The following is a 22,177-nucleotide window of genomic DNA, read 5'->3' as shown; positions in this document are numbered from 1 at the left end:
TTGCCTAATAATTCTGCACGTAGTGTATACACCTATGGAGTTGTCAGTTAGTAAGCTCTTATAATACCCATGTTCAATATATTTTAGACCACGAACAAGTCTCTAATACTTTGCACCATTTTGAATTATTAGTCTCATGTACACGAATGATTAGTTCTCTCACTTCAGCAAATTGCATTTATCATGTAGAGAAAGTTAGTACAAGGCACTTAGTAATGTATTGTGATTGTCCATATTGCCTCCTTTGCTGCATGGATTCATTTTTTCCATCACATCATACACTGCTTTTATCCAAGGGTTACGCCCACCCTGCAACCCAGCAGTAGTGGTCGTGCTTTCACATTATAGAACAAAGCGCTGGCCTCTCTGGTGGCCGGGGTCCACGCATAAACAGACATTCACAGCAGCTCCTGTCCCGACCACCTCGAGACATATCTGCTCTGCAATGGTGGCCATAACACCTGGAAACATGCAATGGAAAAATGAATCCAGCCAGCAAAGGAGATAATATGGACAATCACAATACATTAGTAAGTGCCTTGTATTAACTTTCTCTACATGATAAAGGTAATTTGCCGAAGTGAGACAACCCCTTTAACAAACCCAACTTATTCATTTATGACATATTATGTTATTACTTCTTTTCATCTTGGAAAATGAGCTACAGAAATTTCACACCAGGAGCAGTGCAGGTCATTTGCTTGAAGCTGAACATTATTAACGCAATTTAATGAGAGTTAATTTCCTGGAATAACACAGAGAAATCCCTGTGATTGGAATACCGGCTTGCAGGCTATGTGCATCAGAACACTGCATTTACAGATCTCAATCTCTAAGGCTGAAGCTCCAGTTCCAAAGATTTTGCTCATTTGTTTACTTGTTCAGAATCCTGGACTTGTAAGTGGCCTTGCTGCAGTCTTGTAAGAAAGCTGGTTGCTGGCTTCTGTCACACATACAGATTTATAAAGTTTATATAATGGGCAAATGGCACCACACTGTCTGGTGTAACCCATACACATGGCTAAACTTGGCCTAGATCTCAAATCGGGAGCAAGCATTATTATTATTTTTTTAAACGGAAACCTTTTGCGTTAAAGGTTAAGTTATTTTGTACTAAAAATATCAGTATCACATTATTTGTGATTTCTACTTTTCAACCTATAAGATTTCACATCATATCACAAGCTATATAGCTATTAAATGTCCAAATGATACCAGCATCCAGTATCCAAATAATACAAATATATACTGCACAAATAATACTGCCTGCCATTCATAATATGTTACTGCTCCATTCACTGTTTGCTCCTGGAAACAGGGCCCTCGGCAATTGCCCTTACATAGTAACATAGTACATAAGGCCGAAAAAAGACATTTGTCCATCCAGTTCGGCCTGTCATCCTGCAAGTTGATCCAGAGAAAGGCAAAAAAAACTGTGAGGTAGAAGCCAATTTTCCTCATTTTAGGGGAGTTCCTTCCCGACTCCAATCAGGCAATCAGAATAACTCCCTGGATCAACGACCCCTCTCTAGTAGCTATAGCCTGTAATATTATTACACTCCAGAAATACATCCAGGACCCTCTTGAATTCCTTTATTCCCTTTTAGAAGTTGAAAGTGTAATTGTCATTCATTTTTTTATTTTTTTTGTAATGTATGGGGCAGTGATACTGACTATTTTTGTGATATACTTTAATTAGGCTTCGTTCACATCACCGTTTAGGAGCAGGATAACGGAATGGACGGAGAAGGCACATAACTGAGCGGAACGGAGCCTAAGGACCCTATAGCCTATAATGGGGTCCGTTATGTTTCCGCTCAGAAGATGATTTTGGAGCGGAGACAAAAGTTGTGCATGCAGGACCTTTGTCTCCGCTTCAAAATCATCTTCTGAGCGGAAACCTAACGGACCCCATTATAGTCTATGTGGTCCTAACGGCTCAGTTTGGCTCAGTTATGTGCTTTATCCGTCCTTTCCGTTCTCCTGCCCCTAAACGAAGCAGGAGAACTGAAGGGCTGAACGGCGATGTGAACAAAGCCTTACTGGTCATACTTAAGTGCCCCATTTCTTGCCTTAGTAGCGACCCCCGTCTTCTATTTACTGAACTGTGGAGACGCGCTCCACACTGACTGCTGCTGCCTTCACTGCTTTTCTCTCTCTATGTATATATACATACATACTGCCTGCTGCTGTTTCTGTATTGTGCCTATGTAAACCTGTATGCCAGGAGAGATATGTAACAAGACGGCAGCTACAACTGATTTACTGCAAGCAGTGAGCGCTTGCTATTGAGAAGGCAGGGAGACATGGAACAGCTGTTCTACACTATATAGGGACACTATCTTTATTCATAAAAATCTTGACAACTTTTTAAATTAAGTTCTGGAACACAACAATATCTCATAAAATATGACAGATATTGCTTTGACGGTCCTTGCTGTAGGGGGCTGATAGCGTGCCATGTGATCCCTGGGCCACAGTGTATGTTAATCTGAGAAGAAATGTTCTAATGCAGGAAACAAGGCTTTGGTCATTGTCACAGTTTAGAACAATTGTTCCCCTCTAATGGCAGTTTTACATGGACCGAGGAGCAGCCGATTATCGGGGAGGAAGCGTACCTTCCCGGCTGCTCGTTCAGTGAGGGTGAATCAGGACCATTTTTTTAAAAGTAATCTTAGGAGTTGTCTAGCGTGGTGCTAAACATGGTGTATGTTAAAGTCACCCATTAAAGCTCACTATAGACAAAAGATTGCCTTGAACAAACGAAATTATTTTATGATCATTAATAATTATTATTTCTATTGTACTAAAAATGATTGGTCCCCCAAATATTGCATCACTTATAATGCTGAAATGACCTGTTGTGCAGATTTTTACATTCACATAATGTCAACGCTTACTCTGGATTTTCATTGCAGATTTCACAGTTTGCAGTGCATTTGATGATATTTGGGGCAAGTCTGCAATAAAATACACATGAATCACATGCAGCTTTAGCTGAGCCGACGACCAGATACTGTTATTTGTAGAGAAGGTGTCAGACTGAGCTTCTACCTTTGTTTATCTATATATATAAACAAGGACGTATACGTGTATATATGTTCCGCAATCACTCAAATACCCAACCATCAATTTTAACGAAACTTGGTATACACATCCCTTGCTACCTGGAAAGAAATCTTGTGGGGGTCACTAGGACGTACCTTTCCTGAGATATTACCCCAAAAAATTACCTGCATTAACCAATACAAGCCTGCAAGTCTTTCTCTTCATATCCCAACTGCCATACACACGGTCACATGTCCCTTATCAGCCAATAGAAGCTCACAGGCCCTTAGTCTCTACATACACACAGTTTTACTCAAGGTTTCCATAACAACCCAGCCATATTTCTTCACTGCTGTAGGTCAGCTGTAGGCTAGGGCTACATGACGACAATAAGTCGCACGACACCTAGGGCACAACTACACTGCTACATGTGTCGCGCAACAATTTTTATAATGATAGGCTGTGGTGTTGCACTGACATGTGACATGCTCCGACTGCGAAGCGATAGTCGCAGAAAAATCCATCTTGGCATTAAAAGGGGCAGGACACTGTGGAGGTCACTGTTAAAGGGGCGGGCAGTGTGGAGGTCACTGTTAAATGGGCGTACACTGTGGAGGTCACTGTTAAGGGGGCATGGGCCACTATTAAAGGGGCAACTGCTGTGGAGGTCACTGTTAAGGCAGCAGGGTACTGTGAGGTCAGTGTTAAGGGAGCGGGGTACTGTGGAGGTCACTGTCAAGGGAGTGGGGTGCTGTGAAACTCACTGTTAAATGGGTATGCTGTGAAGGTCAAAGTTAAGTTGATGGGCTGCTGTGGAGGTCCCATTTTAAAGTGGCAGGGCACTGTGGGGGGGTCAGTGTTAAGGGGTGGGGGACTGTGGAGTTCACTGTTATCAATATCTTTTAACACACAAACATTAAATTAAATAGATGAAACATTCCCGTGCAAAGCCAGGTCCTTCTGCTGGTTAATGTATAAAACTTGGTGGTTTTCTTACATTAATTAGGCCATACTCCTTCCACTATGGCGCTGGGTTGTATATGGCCTAAGGCCTCTTTCACACTTGCGTTGTCCGGATCCGGCGTGTACTCCACTTGCCGGAATTACACGCCTTATCCGGAAAAACGCAAGTGAACTGAAAGCATTTGAAGACGGATCCGTCTTCAAAATGCGTTCAGTGTTACTATGGCAGCCAGGACGCTATTAAAGTCCTGGTTGCCATAGTAGTAGTGGGGAGCGGAGGAGCAGTAAACTTACAGTCCGTGCTGCTCCCGGGGCGCTCCAGAATGACGTCAGAGCGCCCCATGCGCATGGATGACGTGCCATGCGATCACATCATCCATGCGCGTGGGGCGCCCTGACGTCACTCTGGAGCGCCCCGGGAGCCGCACGGACGGTAAGTATACTGCTCCCCCGCTCCCCACTGCACTTTACCATGGCTGCCAGGACTTTAGCGTCCCGGCAGCCATGGTAACCATTCAGAAAAAGCTAAACGTCGGATCCTGTAATGCGCCGAAACGACGTTTAGCTTAAGGCCGGATCCGGATTAATGCCTTTCAATGGGCATTAATTCCGGATCCGGCCTTGCGGCAAGTCTTCAGGATTTTTGTCCGGAGAAAAAAGCGCAGCATGCTGCGGTATTTTCTCCGGCCAAAAAACGTTCCGGTCCTGAACTGAAGACATCCTGATGCATCCTGAACGGATTTCTCTCCATTCAGAATGTATTGGGATAATCCTGATCAGGATTCTTCCGGCATAGAGCCCCGACGACGGAACTCTGTGCCGGAAGAAAAGAACGCAAGTGTGAAAGAGCCCTTAGATGCCATGAGTGGTGGGGAATTACACACCATCTGGCCTTAACCCTTTCATGCCCAGCGCCGTACATGTGTTTAAAGATGACGCCCGCTCCTGGCGCCATAATCGCGGGTGGCCGCCTGCTTCTTTTAGCAGACACCCATGGCTCATGTCCGCAACCGGCAGTAATGCCGATTGCGGACATTTAACCCTTCAGATGCCGTGGTCAATCCTGACCACGGCATCTGAGCGCGCTTAAACCGAAAGTGCGCACTTTCGGTTGTGCTCCAGTTCCCCCGTGTGGCAGTCATGTATGCAGCAGCCCGTGTCTTTATGAATGACACAAGGCTACTGCATAGTATTTCCTATGGAGCCCTTGTCTGTAATAGGGCTCCATAGGGAAGTAGTGAAATCATTATAGACTTCAATGCAAGTGCATTGGAGTCTATGATAATAGCAATCTGATGATTGCATGTTATATTTACCTATGGGAACTATAAAAAAAAGTGTAAAAGAAAAAAAAAGAAAAGTTAATAAAAAAAAAAAAAAAAAAAAACATACAAATTCAAATCACCCCCCCTTTTCCCAAAATAAAAATAAAAGAAATAAAAAAATAAAAAAAAACACATCATGGGTGTAGCAATGTGTGAAAACGCCCATAGTATATAAATATAAAAATATATTCTCCATATGGCAAACAGCGAAACAGAAAAAAGCATCGAAATGGCCGATTCGCCGTTTTTGGGAGCTTCATTTTCTACAAAAAATGTAATAAAAAGTGATCAAAAAGTCATACACACCCCAGAATGGTATCAATGAAAAGTTTACATTGCTCCGCAAAAAAATTGCCCCCATACAGCACCGTACACATACTCACAAAAAAGTTTTAGGGGTCTAAATATGGTGACAAAAAAATAAAACTGATTTTTCCCACATTGTAATTTTTTAATCACTATCAAAACGCAAGAAAAACTATACATATAAGGTATCGCCGGATTCGTACTGATCTGTAGAATAAAAGTAACTGGTTAGTTTTATCGTAGATCGAACGTCGTAATTAAAAAACCCGTAAAACTGTGGTGGAATCATTTTTTTTTTTGCAATTTCACCCCATTTGGAATTTTTTTACTGCTTCCCACTACATCACATGCAATATTAAATGGTGGCGTTGGAAAGTAAAACTTGTCCCGCAAAAAACAAGCCCCCATATGGCTATGTGAACAGACAAATAAAAAAGTTATGGCTTTGGGAAGGCAGGGAGCACAAAACGAAAACGCAAAAAAATTTTTTTAAAAAACTCGGTCCTGACAGGGTTAAAGGCATGATAAGGCATGGGGATGCTGGGGGAGATTTTTCAAAGTGGTGTAAAGTAGAACTGTCTTAGTTGCCCATAGCAACCAATCAGAGTCCACCTTTCATTTTTCACAGCTCCTTTGGAAAATGAAAGGTGGAATCTGATTGGTTGCAATGGGCAACTAAGCCATTTATGATTTACACCAGTTTGATAAATCTCCCCCAACGTGTTTCTCACGTGGGCTGTGGAAATAAAAGGAATTATTTTTAGGTAAAAAGAGGTGTATGCTCAAACAATGTGGCATTGCCCCTGAGTGTGCCATGCTGGGTTGTCTGGTAAAGGCCACAGCAGAGGAGGAGACCGTGTGGGTGCTGGAGACACTACAGTGTACAGTTTGGAAGCCGGATGCCACAGCATTTCTTTGTGGGACACTGGCCATTTGGATACTGAAAGAGGAGGAGGCTGCAAGTTTGTACCCACTACTGAAACAGCTCTGGCTGGAGGCTCTCCTGTAACAGCCACAGATATCCCTGCATCGGGGGAGGATTACAAATTACTATACCACTTTCATTTCATTTGTGAGTTCGACATTTGAAGCACTGCAACTCTCCTGGAGAAGACTTTGAATATCTCTGTAATAGGCCAGACTGTTGTCCTAAGTATGGCCAACTGGTTAAAATAAATCTGTCTCCAAGAAATTCCCTGATAAACCAGGCACAATGCTTTGTAAGGCTGACACAGCCTTAAGTGCACAGAGGGTGGGCCCAAGTCACTGTATACACCTTCGCTCTTCCTGCTTCCTCTGCCAGACCCTCCCTCCCCTTCTTGATTGGCAGGGCCAGGTTCCTGCATAGTCATTTTGCCTGACCCTGTCAATCAAGAAGGTGGAGGAGCTGTCAGAGGATGTCTCTGCCCAATTTTGCATCTACTGAATTATACTGACTGTATTAGGTCAGTACAATTCAGTAGATGCAAGATCGGCCAGAGACACACAGCATTATATATCATTATAATGCTGCACGGTCCTGTGAAAGGAGCACTGTCCATAATGATAAATCAAGCTCACTAATTATATCACCTTCTCAATACTAAGGAAATCCTTAAACCTTGACCAGCAGGTGAGCCCTGAGGACTAGAGTTGAGGAACACTGCTTTACATGATCTATCAACAGTATATAAAGCCTTGTCCTGGCCACTTTCAGCATAGCGAGGAGCAGACAGCAATGTCGCTAGGTAATCTGGGTGATATTGGAAGGTATGGTTACATCAGGTAGGCAGGCAAGTCAGAATATGTAGGAGCAGTCCAGCTGGGAGAACTGGTGGAAAAAGAATATCATCATCTAGGACTCTCCAATTCCAGCTTGTCAGGAAGTGAGAGATCCCTTCAGGGAGCTGCTGAATGCAGCTTGTCCATTGTTATTCTGGCTGACTGGATGCCTGGCTTCTCTCAGTCTTCCCTTCTACCACCCAAGTTGAAGGAGGAGCGTAGTAGCAATGTCAGCTGACCTGTTCCTCATTATGAAGCATGTCAGCTGTTGAACAGCTCAAGCCTGCAACATAACTGTCTTTCTATGACCTCCTTTGACCTAGCCAGATAGTTCCTGGAATTGCCCACAAAGTCATACATGTGCAAAGATATCTGCTGTTTCCTACATCTCGCCTGTTTATAGTCTTTCAGTCCCGGCATTGTACTGTGCGTCAATGATGAAGTAACCCAAATTGCTTTGCATGCTTTCACCAACTTACAGCAGCCTATAAAACTGCAGAGAAAGTACATTCCACAGCCTGTTTCATTTCAGCATATTATTTGGCTGACGTACATGCCGTGGTAATCTCACGTTACTATCTGACACTGGTGTGTGCCATGTGTGTACGGGCTTCTCACAATAAGCCTAAAGAACATCAGCTTTTTCAAAATGATATGAAAGGCGCCAACGATTAACCGCGTCGTACACTGGCCAAAGGTACAAAGAATTCCAATTAGACCAACGTTCCCGTAGTTTCTCATTACTGAAGAATTTTGCGCTTGTAGAACAGACATTTCACTATTATCTGCATGATTTCGCCATGGAAAATTGCCCTGGCTTAGGGAAATAAAACTCGCCCAGTTGTTCATTGATACCATGGTGATAATTAGTAATGAGCGAATCCACTTCGGATAAAACATCCGAAGTCGATTGGCATAAAACTTTGTTATAATACAGGAGCTCCGTACAGTATTTGAATGTATTGGCTCCGATGAGCCGAAGTTATTGCTTCTGGGGACTGAAGCAATAACTTGGAACTGAACCCGAGTTCGGGAAATATTTTTTAACAGTACAAATTAATTAATGAAGTTATTGCGCGAAGTCTTCGAGAAGCAATAACTTCCGTTCATCTGAGCCAATACATTCTAATACTGTACGGAGCTCCTGCTCCGTACAGTATTAGAACAAAGTTTTATGCGAATCAACTTCGGATGTTTCATCTGAAGTCTATTCGCTCATCCCTAGTGATAATAGCTACTAATTATAAAATCCAGCTAATAAATGTTGTAACAGATTTCCACAGGTTGAATACATTTTGTTACAATTTTGTTAATATGATTGCCACCTTATCATAAAATGAGCCACAACTTGGTGCAATTCTCCACATCTTTAGGCATTTTATGCCCAATTTGGTTCACCTAGATCACCTAGTGGGTGCAGGCTAGAGAGAAATGGGGCGCACCTTTAGCCTGCCTGTCTGATTCGACGCTGTCTACTTAGTAAATTCACCCCAATGGCTATTGCTTCAAAAGGTCACAAAATAGGGCTTTGTAAATTTTTGGACTTATTGGCACAAACATTTTACGACAATTTGTATTTTAAACCACTCACCCCAGTTTTGAAAAGTAGGTGGGGGGTGATGTGGATAGCCCATCGAGCTGATTTAAGCCAGATTTATCAACTGTGACTTTTTAAAACATCACAAAAATTGTGCAACATTTGGTGCAAACTACGACAAACCGGGCTCCTGAAAAACTGACTGTCGAGGGGTTTTCTTGAATTTGATTGATGACCTATCCCTAGGACAGGTCCTCAATATAAGATTGGTGGGGGTCCGGCAGCCCCCAGCCCCGCAGATCAGTTGTTCAAGAGTAACTCCTGTACGGCAAATAAGCGAAGTGAATGGGAGCAGTGCTGCAGTAACCTGCCCTATCCACTGTGTGGTTCCAATGCATATTTCAAGCACCGTTGCTACTGCTGTTTGGCAGGGGTGTGGGGTGTCGGACCCTCACCAATCTGTTATTGATGACCTGTTGTAGGCATGGGTCATCAATTGGTAAATCTTGAAGAAACCCTTTAAAAATTCTACCCCCCCCCCCCCAATAATTAAACCCCCACTTGGTGCCTTTCCTATTGAAGTTTTGCAACAATATTGCATCCATCATATCGCTGTCTCACCGCAAATTAGAATATACTGCCTTGTAAATCATGACCCACGTGTCTTATATTCGTGTGCTGTTACTTCCATCGCTTTTACTCCTTTTAAATAGTCAATCATAAAGAATCAAAGATTCAATGTACATTAACGTCTCCAGCTATTGTCTCATTTTACATGGACCACCTACATTTCATAGACTGAATAGTCCAAGTATCATGAAGGGGGGGGTCAATAATTCCATCATGTTACAGATGTTACATTAGTTAAGTACATTTTCTGCTACTTTACTTGCACACACTTCGCCAACCAAGTACATGTACTATTGTAGCACCACCTACTGGTGTGTTTGCATATTGCAGTGGTTATTTAATGATGCTATGATAATATCCCGTGCTGTATGGGTACTGGGAAAATGAGGCACAAAGGGTTAATGAAGTACATAGCATGGAATCTATTGACATTATATTAGCACAGTAGAATATTGACAGCAAAAGTAAATATATTTCAACATAAATTTCAATAGATAGTCCACTTTAACAAAGCTTTTATGTCAAAAGGGCCCCCAATGATAAACTGATCACAGTGTACTTTCCTGTTGGGACTATCAGCATTTTAAAGGAATTTATAGGGGAACCAGACAGCAAGTATTTAATCACAGCAACCCACAGGAAAAATGAAGCACTGCACAATTCCCATTGAAATGAATGAACTCCCAATGTTGGACGCGCCAGGTCCACCAGATAAAGACATGTGTTTTGTAGCCATTCTTTTCTTTAGCTAACAAATGGATGAGGGACTATTATATATTAATATGGAAATGAACATGAACACCATTATAGTATTTATAGAACAAAATGTATAAAAGTTCCTTACACTTTCTTAACAATATAGCGATATAATAATAATAATTGTAATAATATTACTAAATTCATGATGATCACTCAGAGTTTCACCTAAGTGAAGGCAAATATATTTGGTAATTAATGTAGAAAATTAGCATATCATGTTGTGCCCCTGTCTGCCCGTGAGCAGCAAATGATTTATACTATACCATTACTGGGATTTTAGATGACGCTTTGTGCTTTTTGCTTTTATTTTGCAGAGATAAATGTGCCACTGACTTGAGATTGCTCACACAATGGCATCCCGCCAGTGCCCGCCTGCGATGTTCAATTCCATGAACCACGGCTATGTTGAACATTGCTACCTGAGGTCATCCAATGTCATGGCTGAAGGTTAGTACATGGTTATGGTGAGATAGCTAGGTGCAGATTAGTTTTCCTATTTTTTGGCACAAGTCTGAGGGCCTGACGGCCGCCTGCCATGAGATGATTCAGTACATAGACAATGTGATGAGTGCCTTCCATTGTCTAGTAATTACTGTTCTCCTGAGTTAGCATCTAACAACATGCTCACATTCTTATTTTGTTCTTATAGTGTGTCATTATAAAAGTCATATAAACCCTGAACCATAATTGTATCACTTGTCTATTTAGTCTGAATTGAGTTTATTCTACAGCACAAGCTTTGATTTGTTGCCCTCATAACTGTGTTATTTTGGTGCAATTGGACTTCCAGGAATGAATGAGATGCCGTACTGCCACCAGAACAATCTCATGACCAGCCAACATGGTTTTAGTCTTGCACAAACCAATGAGCAGATGGCTTCTGCGGATGGTGAGTATTTCAGATATAATTAAAGGGAATCTGTCACCTGGTTTGACCATATTAAGCTGTCACCATTGCCATGTTTAATAAAATGCCTTCTCTCCTGCAGTGGTCTTCTTTCTTATTTTCAGCGATCTTTGTATTATGCAAATGAACCCTGAAGGTGCTCAGAGGGGCGTTATTCATCACCCTCTGAGCCCAGTAAATCCCCTTGCAGTGCCCAGCCGCCTTAGTTTATAGCCCAAGCACACCTCCTCGCTATGTAGTATCGTCCTACAGTCTAGTTTAACGGCGCCGCCCCCCTCCGCTACGTCAGTTAATTCATTCAAACCAGGCACTTGGAATCTTCAGTTAGTCCGGCTGAAATCTCGCGCAGGCGCAGTACCGCCTACTGCCTGTGCGATCCAATAGCTCCTGAGGGCAACAGCTTCAAAAGTGTCACTGGGCACGCGCCGAGCCCAGTGTCGTCTTCTTATCGCTGTTGGCCTCAGGAGCTATTGGATCGCACAGGCACAGGCAGTAGGCGGTACTGCGCCTGCGCGAGATTTCAGCCAGACTAACTGAAGATTCCAAGTGCCTGCTTTATATGCAGATAGAGTGCTCCAGTATATTTGCGATTGCACAAATCGGCAATTAATGATGCGCATATTTTGGCGCAATACGTGCAAGTTCACATATTAGCAGGTCTGACTACATATTACTGATTGGTGCACTAAGTATTGTTCTGACATCACAGCACAGTATCCTATGGGGAGGGCAGAGAAAGCTGCTGCCAGACACTTTTGCCGATGGCTCATCTCCCCGGAAAACAAAAGGATCAGGCAAAATTTTTATTTTGCCCAAACCTTGTCTACCCCGACATCGTAGGGAGAGAGTTGGGAGCTTCCCATACACATTATAGTGTTGGTTGAACCTGCCGCTCTCGGTGGGTTTGGCCAACAAAAGACTAATATGAATGGTCACAATTATCACTCCTGACCTCTGAACAGGTCATAGAGCTTGACTAGAAAACTCTCCCAAGTCAATGAGGTTCTATCCTGTCCATTCTGTCTATGGTCCATATGGCTGCCATAAAGCATATCTGTAAATGCTCTCTAGATGCTGTTAAAGAGCCTCTGTCAGCATGATCAACTTTAATAAACTAGGCATATTGCCTGGTAGAGTTGATCTTGCTGAACAATACTTTTCTTTTTAGCTTACACCGCTGCGGAGATATGTGGACTTTTATATACAGTATATGCAAATTAGGCTGCTACTGTTACACCCCTCGATGCTTAAAGGGCTTCTGTCACCCCACTAAACCGTTTTTTGTTTTTTTTGTTTACTTATAATCCCTACACTGTGATTTATGCCTACATAATTAATCATTTTGGTCCAGTAGATTTTGTTATAAAATATGCAAATTACCTTGCTACCAGCAAGTAGGGCGGCTACTTGCTGGTAGCAGCCGCATCCTCCGATCCTAAAGACGCCCCCTCCGCATGTTGATTGACAGGGCCAGGGAAGGAGATCGTTCTCTGCTGGCCCTGCCTGTTTGCATTCAAAATCTCGCTCCTGCGCCGTACCTGTCTTCAATTGGCGCAGGCGAACTGAGAGGCAGCCGCTCCATCCTCAATGCACCTGCGCCGGGTGTAGATGTGACGACATCGGCGCAGGCGCATTGTGGATGGAGAGCCGAGCGAGCGGCCGCCTCTCGGTGCGCCTGCGCCGACTGAATACCGTTACGGCGCAGGCGTGAGATCTTGATAGCAGACAGGGCCAGCAGAGGACGATCCCGTTCCCTGGCCCTGTCAATCAACATGCGGAGGGGGCGTCTTTAGGATCGGAGGATGCGGCTGCTACTTGCTGGTAGCAAGGTAATTTGCATATTTTAAAAGCACGTTTTAAACAAAATCTACTGGACCAAAATGATTAATTAGATTATGTAGGCATAAATCGCAGTATAGGGACTATAAGTAAACAAAAAAAAAACGGTTTAGTGGGGTGACAGAAGCCCTTTAAAGGGATATTACCATCTCAGATAATGGGGGCATATTGCTAGGACATCTAAAAGGTTAAGAAAGATGCACTGCATATGCACAGCCTCCCTCTATTCATTTCTATGGGGCCGCAGAAAATAGCAGAGTGCTGGCATGGCTATTTCCGGTGCGCTCCTATTAAGTTCTTTGGGGAGAGCACTTGGTGGCCACTACTTTCCCCGCTCTGTTCTCTGGGACACGCACCTATCAGACAATGGGGGCATCGGTATCAGTGTGCTCCTCTTGAAATGCATGATTTACTAAAGTGCGGTGGCCAATATGTAGGCATTCACTGGTGGCAGCAAAACCTCTGTACAAGGGAGTGAGCAGTGTGCAAGGAGGAAAGAATACTTACTGAACTTTCCCTCTTCCCAGCTGCTGTGCTCCTCCGCTGTCTGTCAAGCTGCCGGCGCCTTCAGTCCACCCTTCATTCCCTTTAAATTTGATGGTTTTCAATAGTCAAATATTTACAGTTCTGTGTCTTCTCCTTTTAGGATCTCGTTTCTCCACCCCTAGAAGTTCAGTAAAGCTCAGCAAAAAGAGAGCAATGTCCATATCTCCACTATCAGATGCAAGTATCGACTTGCAGACCATGATCCGTACATCTCCCAACTCCCTGGTGGCATTCATCAACTCCAGATGTTCCTCAGCCAATGGTTCCTATGGTCACTTGTCAATAGGAACCATCAGGTAAATAAATGCAAATATTAGTGCTTTACAGTGAACTCAGCTAGCATCACATGAGTAAGTCATACAATACACTTGACAGGCATAGGTTTTACAGCTTGGGTAGTTCGGTAGGTTTTATTATTGCATTGTGCAAACTGTGCCTTCTCCTTCTCAGGGAATCCATCAGAGAACTGCTCTGACGGCTCGATCTGTAGCCCTTATCTCTACTTCCCTGGCTGCTCATAAAAACTCATTTAGGTCATATTAGTTTATATCAGTTTCATAAGAATTTAGCTTAAAAGAGTTGTCCTGTTTCAGGAAGAAACCATAAAACCTTTCAGATCAAGCTGCAATAAAGAATAAATATTTATCTGCCATATACCGCGTTGCTGCTCTGTTTCTCCTGGCTGAGGTATATTTACCCGGCTGCAGTGGTGATGTCAGGTTGCCAACACGTGACATGAGCCAATCACTAGCCTCTTTGGGTGCACCGCCGATTCTAGCAATTGGCTTCAGTGGTCACAAGTTGAGTAGCAGCATAGCATCTGGCAGGTATGTACTTATCCATTTTTCAATGCAGCTTGATCTGGAGGGTGGTCCTTAAAACCATAAAACCCCTTTACATGAGTGTTTATGAGCTGGTAAAGGGGTTGTCCAGTCATATATATTGATGACCTGACCTATCCTTAGTATAGATCATCAATATCTGATCGGCAGAAATCCGACACCTGGCACGGCCACCAATTGGTTGTTTGATGAAGAATTGCCACTGCCTGGTCTTTACACTAATGATCAGCATGGGTGCCGATCCTCCGCCAATCAGATATTGATGACCTATCCTGAGGATAGGTCATCGATAAACATGGCCGTACAACCCCTTTAAGAAAGTAAAGATATAGGATACAGATGGAGTTGACAGAGCAGCATCTGACGGATTCATTAAAAAGCAACAGTCAGCAGATGCAGTCAAACTGAAAGCTGTAGAAGACAAACTGTTGAATGTTTTTAATAAAGACAAGTAAAAGTATAAGCTGTAGCTGTCATTTGTTTTATTTTTACTATTGTGTATGGGCATGGATGGTAAACATTTTTGTAATATAATTTATTAGGGAAAGATGTTTCTTTGTACTAGAAAACACGGTGTAAACAGGGTGTAAAGAGCCACTGAGCATTGCTAAGGAGCTCCTGTCTTCAGTTTTCAGTCCTAGTAATGAGCGCTGCGTGTAACATATGTGATGTGTTTATTGTTGACATTATTTGTGCATGTGTGGATAGTCATAGATTAAAGGGGACTGTGCAACGCTATGATATTAATGACCCATCCTGAGTAGGGTCCGACTCCCAGCACCCCCACTCAACTGTTAATCTGATATAATGCAATGTCATCATTTCCATGTATCTTCCAGTCCTTATGTTTCATTGTCTTGATTTGCAGTCCTTCACTTGGGTATCCAAATTGCCTTAATCACCAAAGACCACAAGGAGCATCTTATGGATCAAACCATTTAATGTCTTACAATTCACATGAGCACTTGTCCAGCAGAGGAATGGGTGTTCTGCAGTCTCGCTCCTCAATCAAGCACTGTCAGGTAGGTACCTATGGGTACTTTCACACTAGCGTTATTCTTTTCCGGCATAAAGTTACGTCCTAGGGGCTCAATACCGGAAAAGAACTGATCAGTTTTATCCCCATGCATTCTGAATAGAGAGCAATCCGTCCGGGATGCATCAGGATGTCTTCAGTCTTTTTTACTTTTCAGGACGGAGATAATACCGCAGCATGCTGCAGTTTTATCTCCGTCCAAAATTCCGGAGCACTTGTCGGAATGCCGGATCCTGCATTTTTTCACATTGAAATCCATTAATGCCGGATCCGGCCCTGAGTGTCCTGGCAAAACAGGTCCAGCATTGCAGTCTCCGCATGCTCAGACCGCAAAAAATGTGAAAAAAATAAATGCCGGATCCGTTTTTGCAGATGACACCGGAGAGATGGATCCGACATTTAAGTTCATTTGTCATATGGATCATATGGTCATACGTCTGACAAATGCCATCAGTTTGCATGTGTTTTGACGGATCCGGCGACGGAACTGCTTGCCGAATCTTCTGCCACAAGTGTGAAAGTAAAGTTCTTCCGGTTTAAACATTATACCTACAGTACCAACTAATTTCTCCTGTACATGCTGTGTATCTAAAAAAGCAAAGCAAAATAAAATCAATTTTACAAAAACTATTTTTATATCCAACCATGTTGTAGCTATAGCAGCTATGCAGACCTATGTGTTTTCCTGGTTACAGACAAGCAAACTCTGTAGTCTGATCCAGCAGTCATGTTCCACTAAACGTCTGTGCCACCCTGCCCTATTCATCTACAAACAGTAGGAGAGAGGATTAATGGAGGGAAGTGATACATGACTGCAGGATCTGCCGAAAAGGCCCTTTAACATGGCCAGAGAGGGCAGGCAGCTGTATTTAGTACATGATGATCAGGGATGTATGAGGTTAAATGCTCGTTACTATGATCGTTCGTTCCCATAAAGTTTCCTAGTTTATCCGTAGCACATCCATCTTTACACCGGGCAATCTACTGCTGACGAACAAGGAATTTATGTGCCGCATAAAATATGTGATCACCTAGCGAATGATTGGACGATCGGCAGCACATTTAAACCACCAATAATCGGGAACGAATGTTGATATTAACGCTCATGCCTGAAAATTGTCCTGCTCCTCAACATTTAAGAGAGTTTGTTTGTGGTTTGTAGCCATGTATACCCATAGGAATGCATATAGGCTGTAGAGTCCAAATGGTTGGATATTTTTAAACAAGACTATTTGTGGTCACTTTTTCAAAAGAATAGGAGTAACAAAATAATTTAGTTGCAAAAGTTTTATAGGTTTCAGAGGTTGGCCACTTTTGTAAAAACTCCCTTCCTAGGCAGACTTTCAAAGGTAACCATACTTACCTTACCTTGCTGCTAGGTCCCAGCTGCTTCACTCCCCGGTCTCAGCTCAGGTACCATCAAAAAGTGGCCGACCCCTTTAAAGGGGTTGTCCCATTAAGACAACTTATCCATTATTCACAAGATAGGGGATGAGTGTCTGATCGTCAGGAGTCTGACTGCTGGGGGCCTGTACTCCCCCATTTAAAGGAGCGTCAGGCACGCATGCGTGTCTTGCACTCCAGCCAACTCTATGGGACTGGCTCAGATTAGTAGTTTAAAGGGCATCTGTCAGCAGATTTGTACCTATGAAACTGGCTGAGGCAGTCGCAGAGAGAGCAGAGCCTCTAGGTGTAATGGCAACGCCCCTGTTGCTCCTAGAGGCTAATTTGCATATATTAAAACTTACCTTTTCTCAGAAATGCAGGCACATATGAACATAGGACCAAAGCAGATGCCTTCAGCTGTCAAGTGCACATGTAACAGGTCAGCCAGTGTCATAGGTACAAATCTGCTGACAGATGTCCTTTAAAAATAGATTTTTAAGATTTATATATTTTTATATAGAAAATGTATTTTAGGTAAACTACATAGTCTCTACATAAATTTACCTGCATTAAGTTAATATTGTAAACAACTAGTTAACGGTGATTATTATATCACACATTGAATGTACAACCTACTCAACAACATTTTGTTCCTTGCTGTAGATGAAGTCAGAGCCACTATCTAGTGCAGGATTAGATGCTTTGAATAGTAAACGCCTGGAGGATGGATCAGAGGGTGACATCTCAAGTCCAGCTTCTGTCGGAACACAGGTACTATGATATTTTACTCTATTCTCTTCAGCAAGCTACTGTACATATTACATTATACACAGACAAACTAAGGGTACTTTCACACTTGCGGCAGGATGGATCCGACAGGCTGTTCACCCTGTCGGATCCGTCTTTCCCGCTATTTCGCCGTGCTGCCGGACCGCCGCTCCGTCCCCATTGACTATAATGGGGACGGGGCGGAGCTCCGGCGCAGTACGGCAGAGGCCGCCGGACTAATAAGTCGGACATGCAGGACTTTTAGTCCGGCAGGCTTTCGCCGCGCACTGCCGTGCTGCGCCAGAGCTCCACCCCCGTCCCCATTATAGTTAATGGGGACAGAGCGGCGGTCCGGCGGCACAGTGAAATAGCGGAAGGACGGATTCGACAGGATCCATCCTGCCGCAAGTGTGAAAGTACCCTAATACCTTATTAAAGAAAACTAAATATGAAATTGCAATCATCATAATTATAAAAAGTAGGGTTCTAGATTTTTGCAAGAATTTTTATTTTTTTTATAAGATGCCAGATGGATAAATTTGCATCACTATAAAGCTCAAACTACAGGAACTGACTGAAATCTCTATTGTGCTGTTCCTATTGTCCTCGATGGCTGTCAATATGGGAAAGAAGAATTAGACAGAGGTTTTCAGCATTTGTATACGGACACCATAATGCATTGATAATAAATGATATTTCTCGACAAACCTACAGAGAACTTAACTAGAAATGTACTGAAAGGGTCACTGTGTTAGAAAACTCTTGATATGTTATAGGGACATATCAAAAGTTTTGATTGGTGGGGGTCTGAGTTTTGAGACCCCCACCAATCTTAAAAATTAGGGGAGAGAAGCACACGCAAATCGTTCTCCCCTCGCTTCACGAGACAGGAGAGAGATGGGCCATGAGTCCATTTGGCTTCCTGTCCTGAAGAAAGAAGAGAGAATGTGCTAAATGAGTTCTTATCTCTCCTCGTTCTAGAGATTGGTGGAAGTCTCCATGCTCAGACCTTTGTCCATCAAAACGTTTAATATGTCCCTATAACATATCAAAAGTTTTCTGAAAGCACAGTGATCCTTTAGTGGTGCACTTAAAGAAAACTGTGGAAACGTTTTTCCCATTTTTATTAGAAGGGTCCTACAGCAATAAGCTGATCACAGGGTATCCCACTGCTAGGAGCCCCCAATGATAAGCTATAATGTGTGGGAAAACTCAGCAGCAACTATTTAGTTCCCCTGCACCACACCAGAAATGAAGTATTAGACAGTTCCCACTAAAATCAAAGAGCTATGTCTGTAATGCATGGATGTGCTGGGTCTTCTAAAACTTTTGTAGCCACTGTCTGCTTTCATAAAAGGATAACTAGGTGAGGGCCCACTATTCTCTAATAGGGTATTTGGAGATGGGACTAGACAAACCCTTTTACCTCTTTATAATATAGGTTTGTTTTGTTTTAATAGGACCCATTACTTGGCCTGTTGGATGGACGGGATGACTTGGAAAAAGAAGATGGGAAACATGAGCCTGAAATTGTTTACGAGACAAACTGTCATTGGGAGAGCTGCACAAAGGAGTTCGATACCCAGGAACATCTTGTACATGTAAGGCAGCTCCCACTCTTGACACTGCATTTCATTACTACATTAAAGAGGTTTTCCGAGTTTTTGAACTGGATGGCCTATGCTCAGGATAGGTCATCAATATCAAATAGATGGGGATTTGACTCCCAGCACCTGCGCCGATCAGCCGTTTCATGAGACCGCTGAGCTACATGAAGAGGTTGCGGCTCTCCTAGACCTGTGACATCACCTGTGACATCAGTCACATTGCCTAGGAACAGCTCAGTCCCATTCATAGCAATACCAAGCAAAGCTGCTATCCAGTGCATGGCATTGTGCTTGGTAAGCTGTGAGGAGGCTGTGGTGCTCATAGGAGCACCGCAGCCTCCTCAAACAGCTGATCGGTTGGGGTGCCTGAAATCGGATCTCTTCCTACTTGATACAGATGACTTTTCCCAAAGGATAGTTCATTAATATAAAAATGCCAGAAAACCCATTTAAAGAGAAACCTTTGTTAATAAACTGATGCAATTCAACTGTTCTCTAACAGCACATAAACAATGAACATATCCACGGGGAGAAGAAAGAATTTGTCTGTCACTGGCAGGACTGTTCTCGGGAGCTCAGACCTTTCAAGGCACAATATATGCTAGTGGTCCACATGAGGAGACACACTGGAGAGAAACCTCATAAGTGCACAGTAAGTTATCTGGATATGTGCATGTGTACTATACCTTGGGAGAAGCCGAGGAAATTGTGCTTAAACTAAAGCATGATTGTGGACAAGGGGCAAATATATGTAGGTGGTAATGTAAAATGCATAGTGCTAGGCATTTAGTTACATTGGCAACAGATGTTTTTATGATGGAATTTTGCCCATAGTAACTGCATGTAATAATTGGGCTTCATTTTCATACTTATATTACTCGTCTTTTTGCATTTATTTTGAGCATTTAAGTGAAACAGTTTGCCTTATCAATGACAACCTTTATCAAAATGTAGTGGCTGGGGCGATCATTGATCATCTACAGAAAACAGCTGATTTTGCCCAGGAAATATGGCCAGTCAGGCAGAAATATAGTATGACAAGTACAGGTGGTGATTAGCTGCTGTCCATGGGAGACCCATCACCCCATCCAGTCCCAGTCCCAATTACCATGCCAGAGTGGCAGCCTGTATAGCATCAAAGAGAGATTCCATCCAGTATTAATGTGACCCTGCCTTAACATATACCCTGCTACAGAATCCAAAATAAAAGGGCACCACCTTGGTTGCATTATTATTGACCAAGGACCACTAGCACCACATTCATTTTTCAATTTTTTCATTTTCAAAGTATATGTCGGAGCTCTGTAAGCAAGGGAGAATAAACATATAAATCTGTATTTTCTTTTCATTTAGTTTGAGGGTTGCAACAAAGCTTACTCACGCCTCGAGAACCTGAAGACTCATCTGCGGTCCCACACTGGGGAGAAGCCATATGTATGTGAACACGAAGGCTGTAATAAGGCTTTTTCTAATGCCTCTGACCGGGCCAAGCACCAGAATCGCACTCACTCTAATGAGGTATAATGGATTGCATAATCATTTAGGGTTGAGGGGCATGCATCTGCATGACAGTGTAAAACATTAACGTTAATGATTTAAATATAGCTTAACAATCTTTGTTATGTTTAGAAACCCTATGTATGCAAAATCCCAGGATGTACCAAGAGATACACAGATCCCAGTTCTCTCAGAAAGCATGTCAAGACAGTTCATGGTCCCGAGGCACACATCACAAAGAAACACAGAGGAGATGGTCAACCACGGAGTCATGCACCCCATGAAGGTGGTATGACTCAAGGGATCAAGAGTGATATCCAGCAAGACTTGGAATCATGCTCTTCTCAGGCCAGGAAAGAGGAGGGAAGACTGACTGTGCCAGATATGTCATTGGTAAGAACTTTCATATAATCATTAACAGTCATTGCCTATCGCTTTATCTGATAGGAGCAGACAATAAATTGATCAGTTGATGTGCTAAGGAACAGATCCACACCGATTTGAAACTGATGGCCTATCCTAAGGCTAGACTATATGTATGAAAGTCCTAGAAAAGCCCTTCAAGTATTTCAATGTGTCAAAATGCACCTATTAACATACTGCTATGGCTATTTTTTTTTGTTTTTTGTGCAGAAGTCCCAGGCTAGCCCCGGTGGACAGTCATCTTGCAGCAGTGAGAGGTCTCCCTTAGGTAGCACCAATAATAATGACAGTGGAGTAGAAATGAACGCCAACACAGGAGGTAGTTTTGAGGACCTTTCCAACCTGGATGACATTCCTTCAGTGGAGTCTATTGGTACCGCAGGAGCTTCAGCTCTGAGGAAGCTAGAGAACCTCAGGATCGACAAGCTGAACCAAATGCGAAAGGCGCCATCTTCTGGAAAGTCTGTAAAACTACCTGCAATCCACAACACAGGTAAATACATTTACTACACTTGAAGTAAACTACAAAATAAAATGAAGATGGTGGTTTGTATATACAGCATTATTGAGCTTAACCAAGTTGCCACAAATGATGATATCTCTTTATACTTCTTTATACTTCTCATCTCTGCGAATGGGATCCAGTGTATAGTTTGATGATTGACTGCAGCCACTAGGAATCTGAATTTCTTCCAGCACTGTATTTTTGAAGTACTCCAGTCCTCAAATGATCCAAGTTATTTTAATGGCTAGATAGTAAGAATTTCGTACTTATCATATATTCTTCAATGCATATACAGTATAGCCTACCTGGTATTATACCTTTCAAAAACTGTTTGTGAAAAGTTTATGTTCAATAGCGTTTCTCCTTTAAAAAAGTTATTGAGATGTATATTTCCCCTTTAAAAAATCTTTGAGGTGTTATTTCTGTCAAATAGTTCAGGATAATGTTTTTTATTAGTTATCTCTGTTTCTTCTTCTTTGCAAATATGATACC

General features: G+C 42.7%; 1 protein-coding gene across 5 annotated transcripts in view; it reads left to right on the top strand.

Moving 5' to 3' along the window:
• The window catches only part of GLI1 (GLI family zinc finger 1), a 138,365-nt gene that overhangs the window by 113,075 nt on the left and 3,113 nt on the right, over positions 1-22,177 (top strand). For all 5 annotated transcript variants that reach the window (XM_044287823.1, XM_044287821.1, XM_044287820.1 and 2 more), the window contains 10 exons: positions 10,644-10,776; positions 11,120-11,218; positions 13,722-13,917; positions 15,332-15,485; positions 17,549-17,656; positions 19,114-19,254; positions 19,763-19,912; positions 20,614-20,778; positions 20,890-21,150; positions 21,391-21,673. In XM_044287823.1, the coding sequence (XP_044143758.1) occupies positions 10,680-10,776; positions 11,120-11,218; positions 13,722-13,917; positions 15,332-15,485; positions 17,549-17,656; positions 19,114-19,254; positions 19,763-19,912; positions 20,614-20,778; positions 20,890-21,150; positions 21,391-21,673 (1,654 nt within the window). In that variant the 5' untranslated portion in view covers positions 10,644-10,679. The remainder of the gene's footprint in view (positions 1-10,643; positions 10,777-11,119; positions 11,219-13,721; positions 13,918-15,331; positions 15,486-17,548; positions 17,657-19,113; positions 19,255-19,762; positions 19,913-20,613; positions 20,779-20,889; positions 21,151-21,390; positions 21,674-22,177) is intronic.

Source organism: Bufo gargarizans, chromosome 3, assembly GCF_014858855.1.
Source record: "Bufo gargarizans isolate SCDJY-AF-19 chromosome 3, ASM1485885v1, whole genome shotgun sequence".
Classification (NCBI taxonomy): Eukaryota; Metazoa; Chordata; class Amphibia; order Anura; family Bufonidae; genus Bufo; species Bufo gargarizans.
The sequence above is the reverse complement of the archived record's forward strand: the minus strand, read 5'-3'. Positions and strand labels throughout refer to the sequence as shown.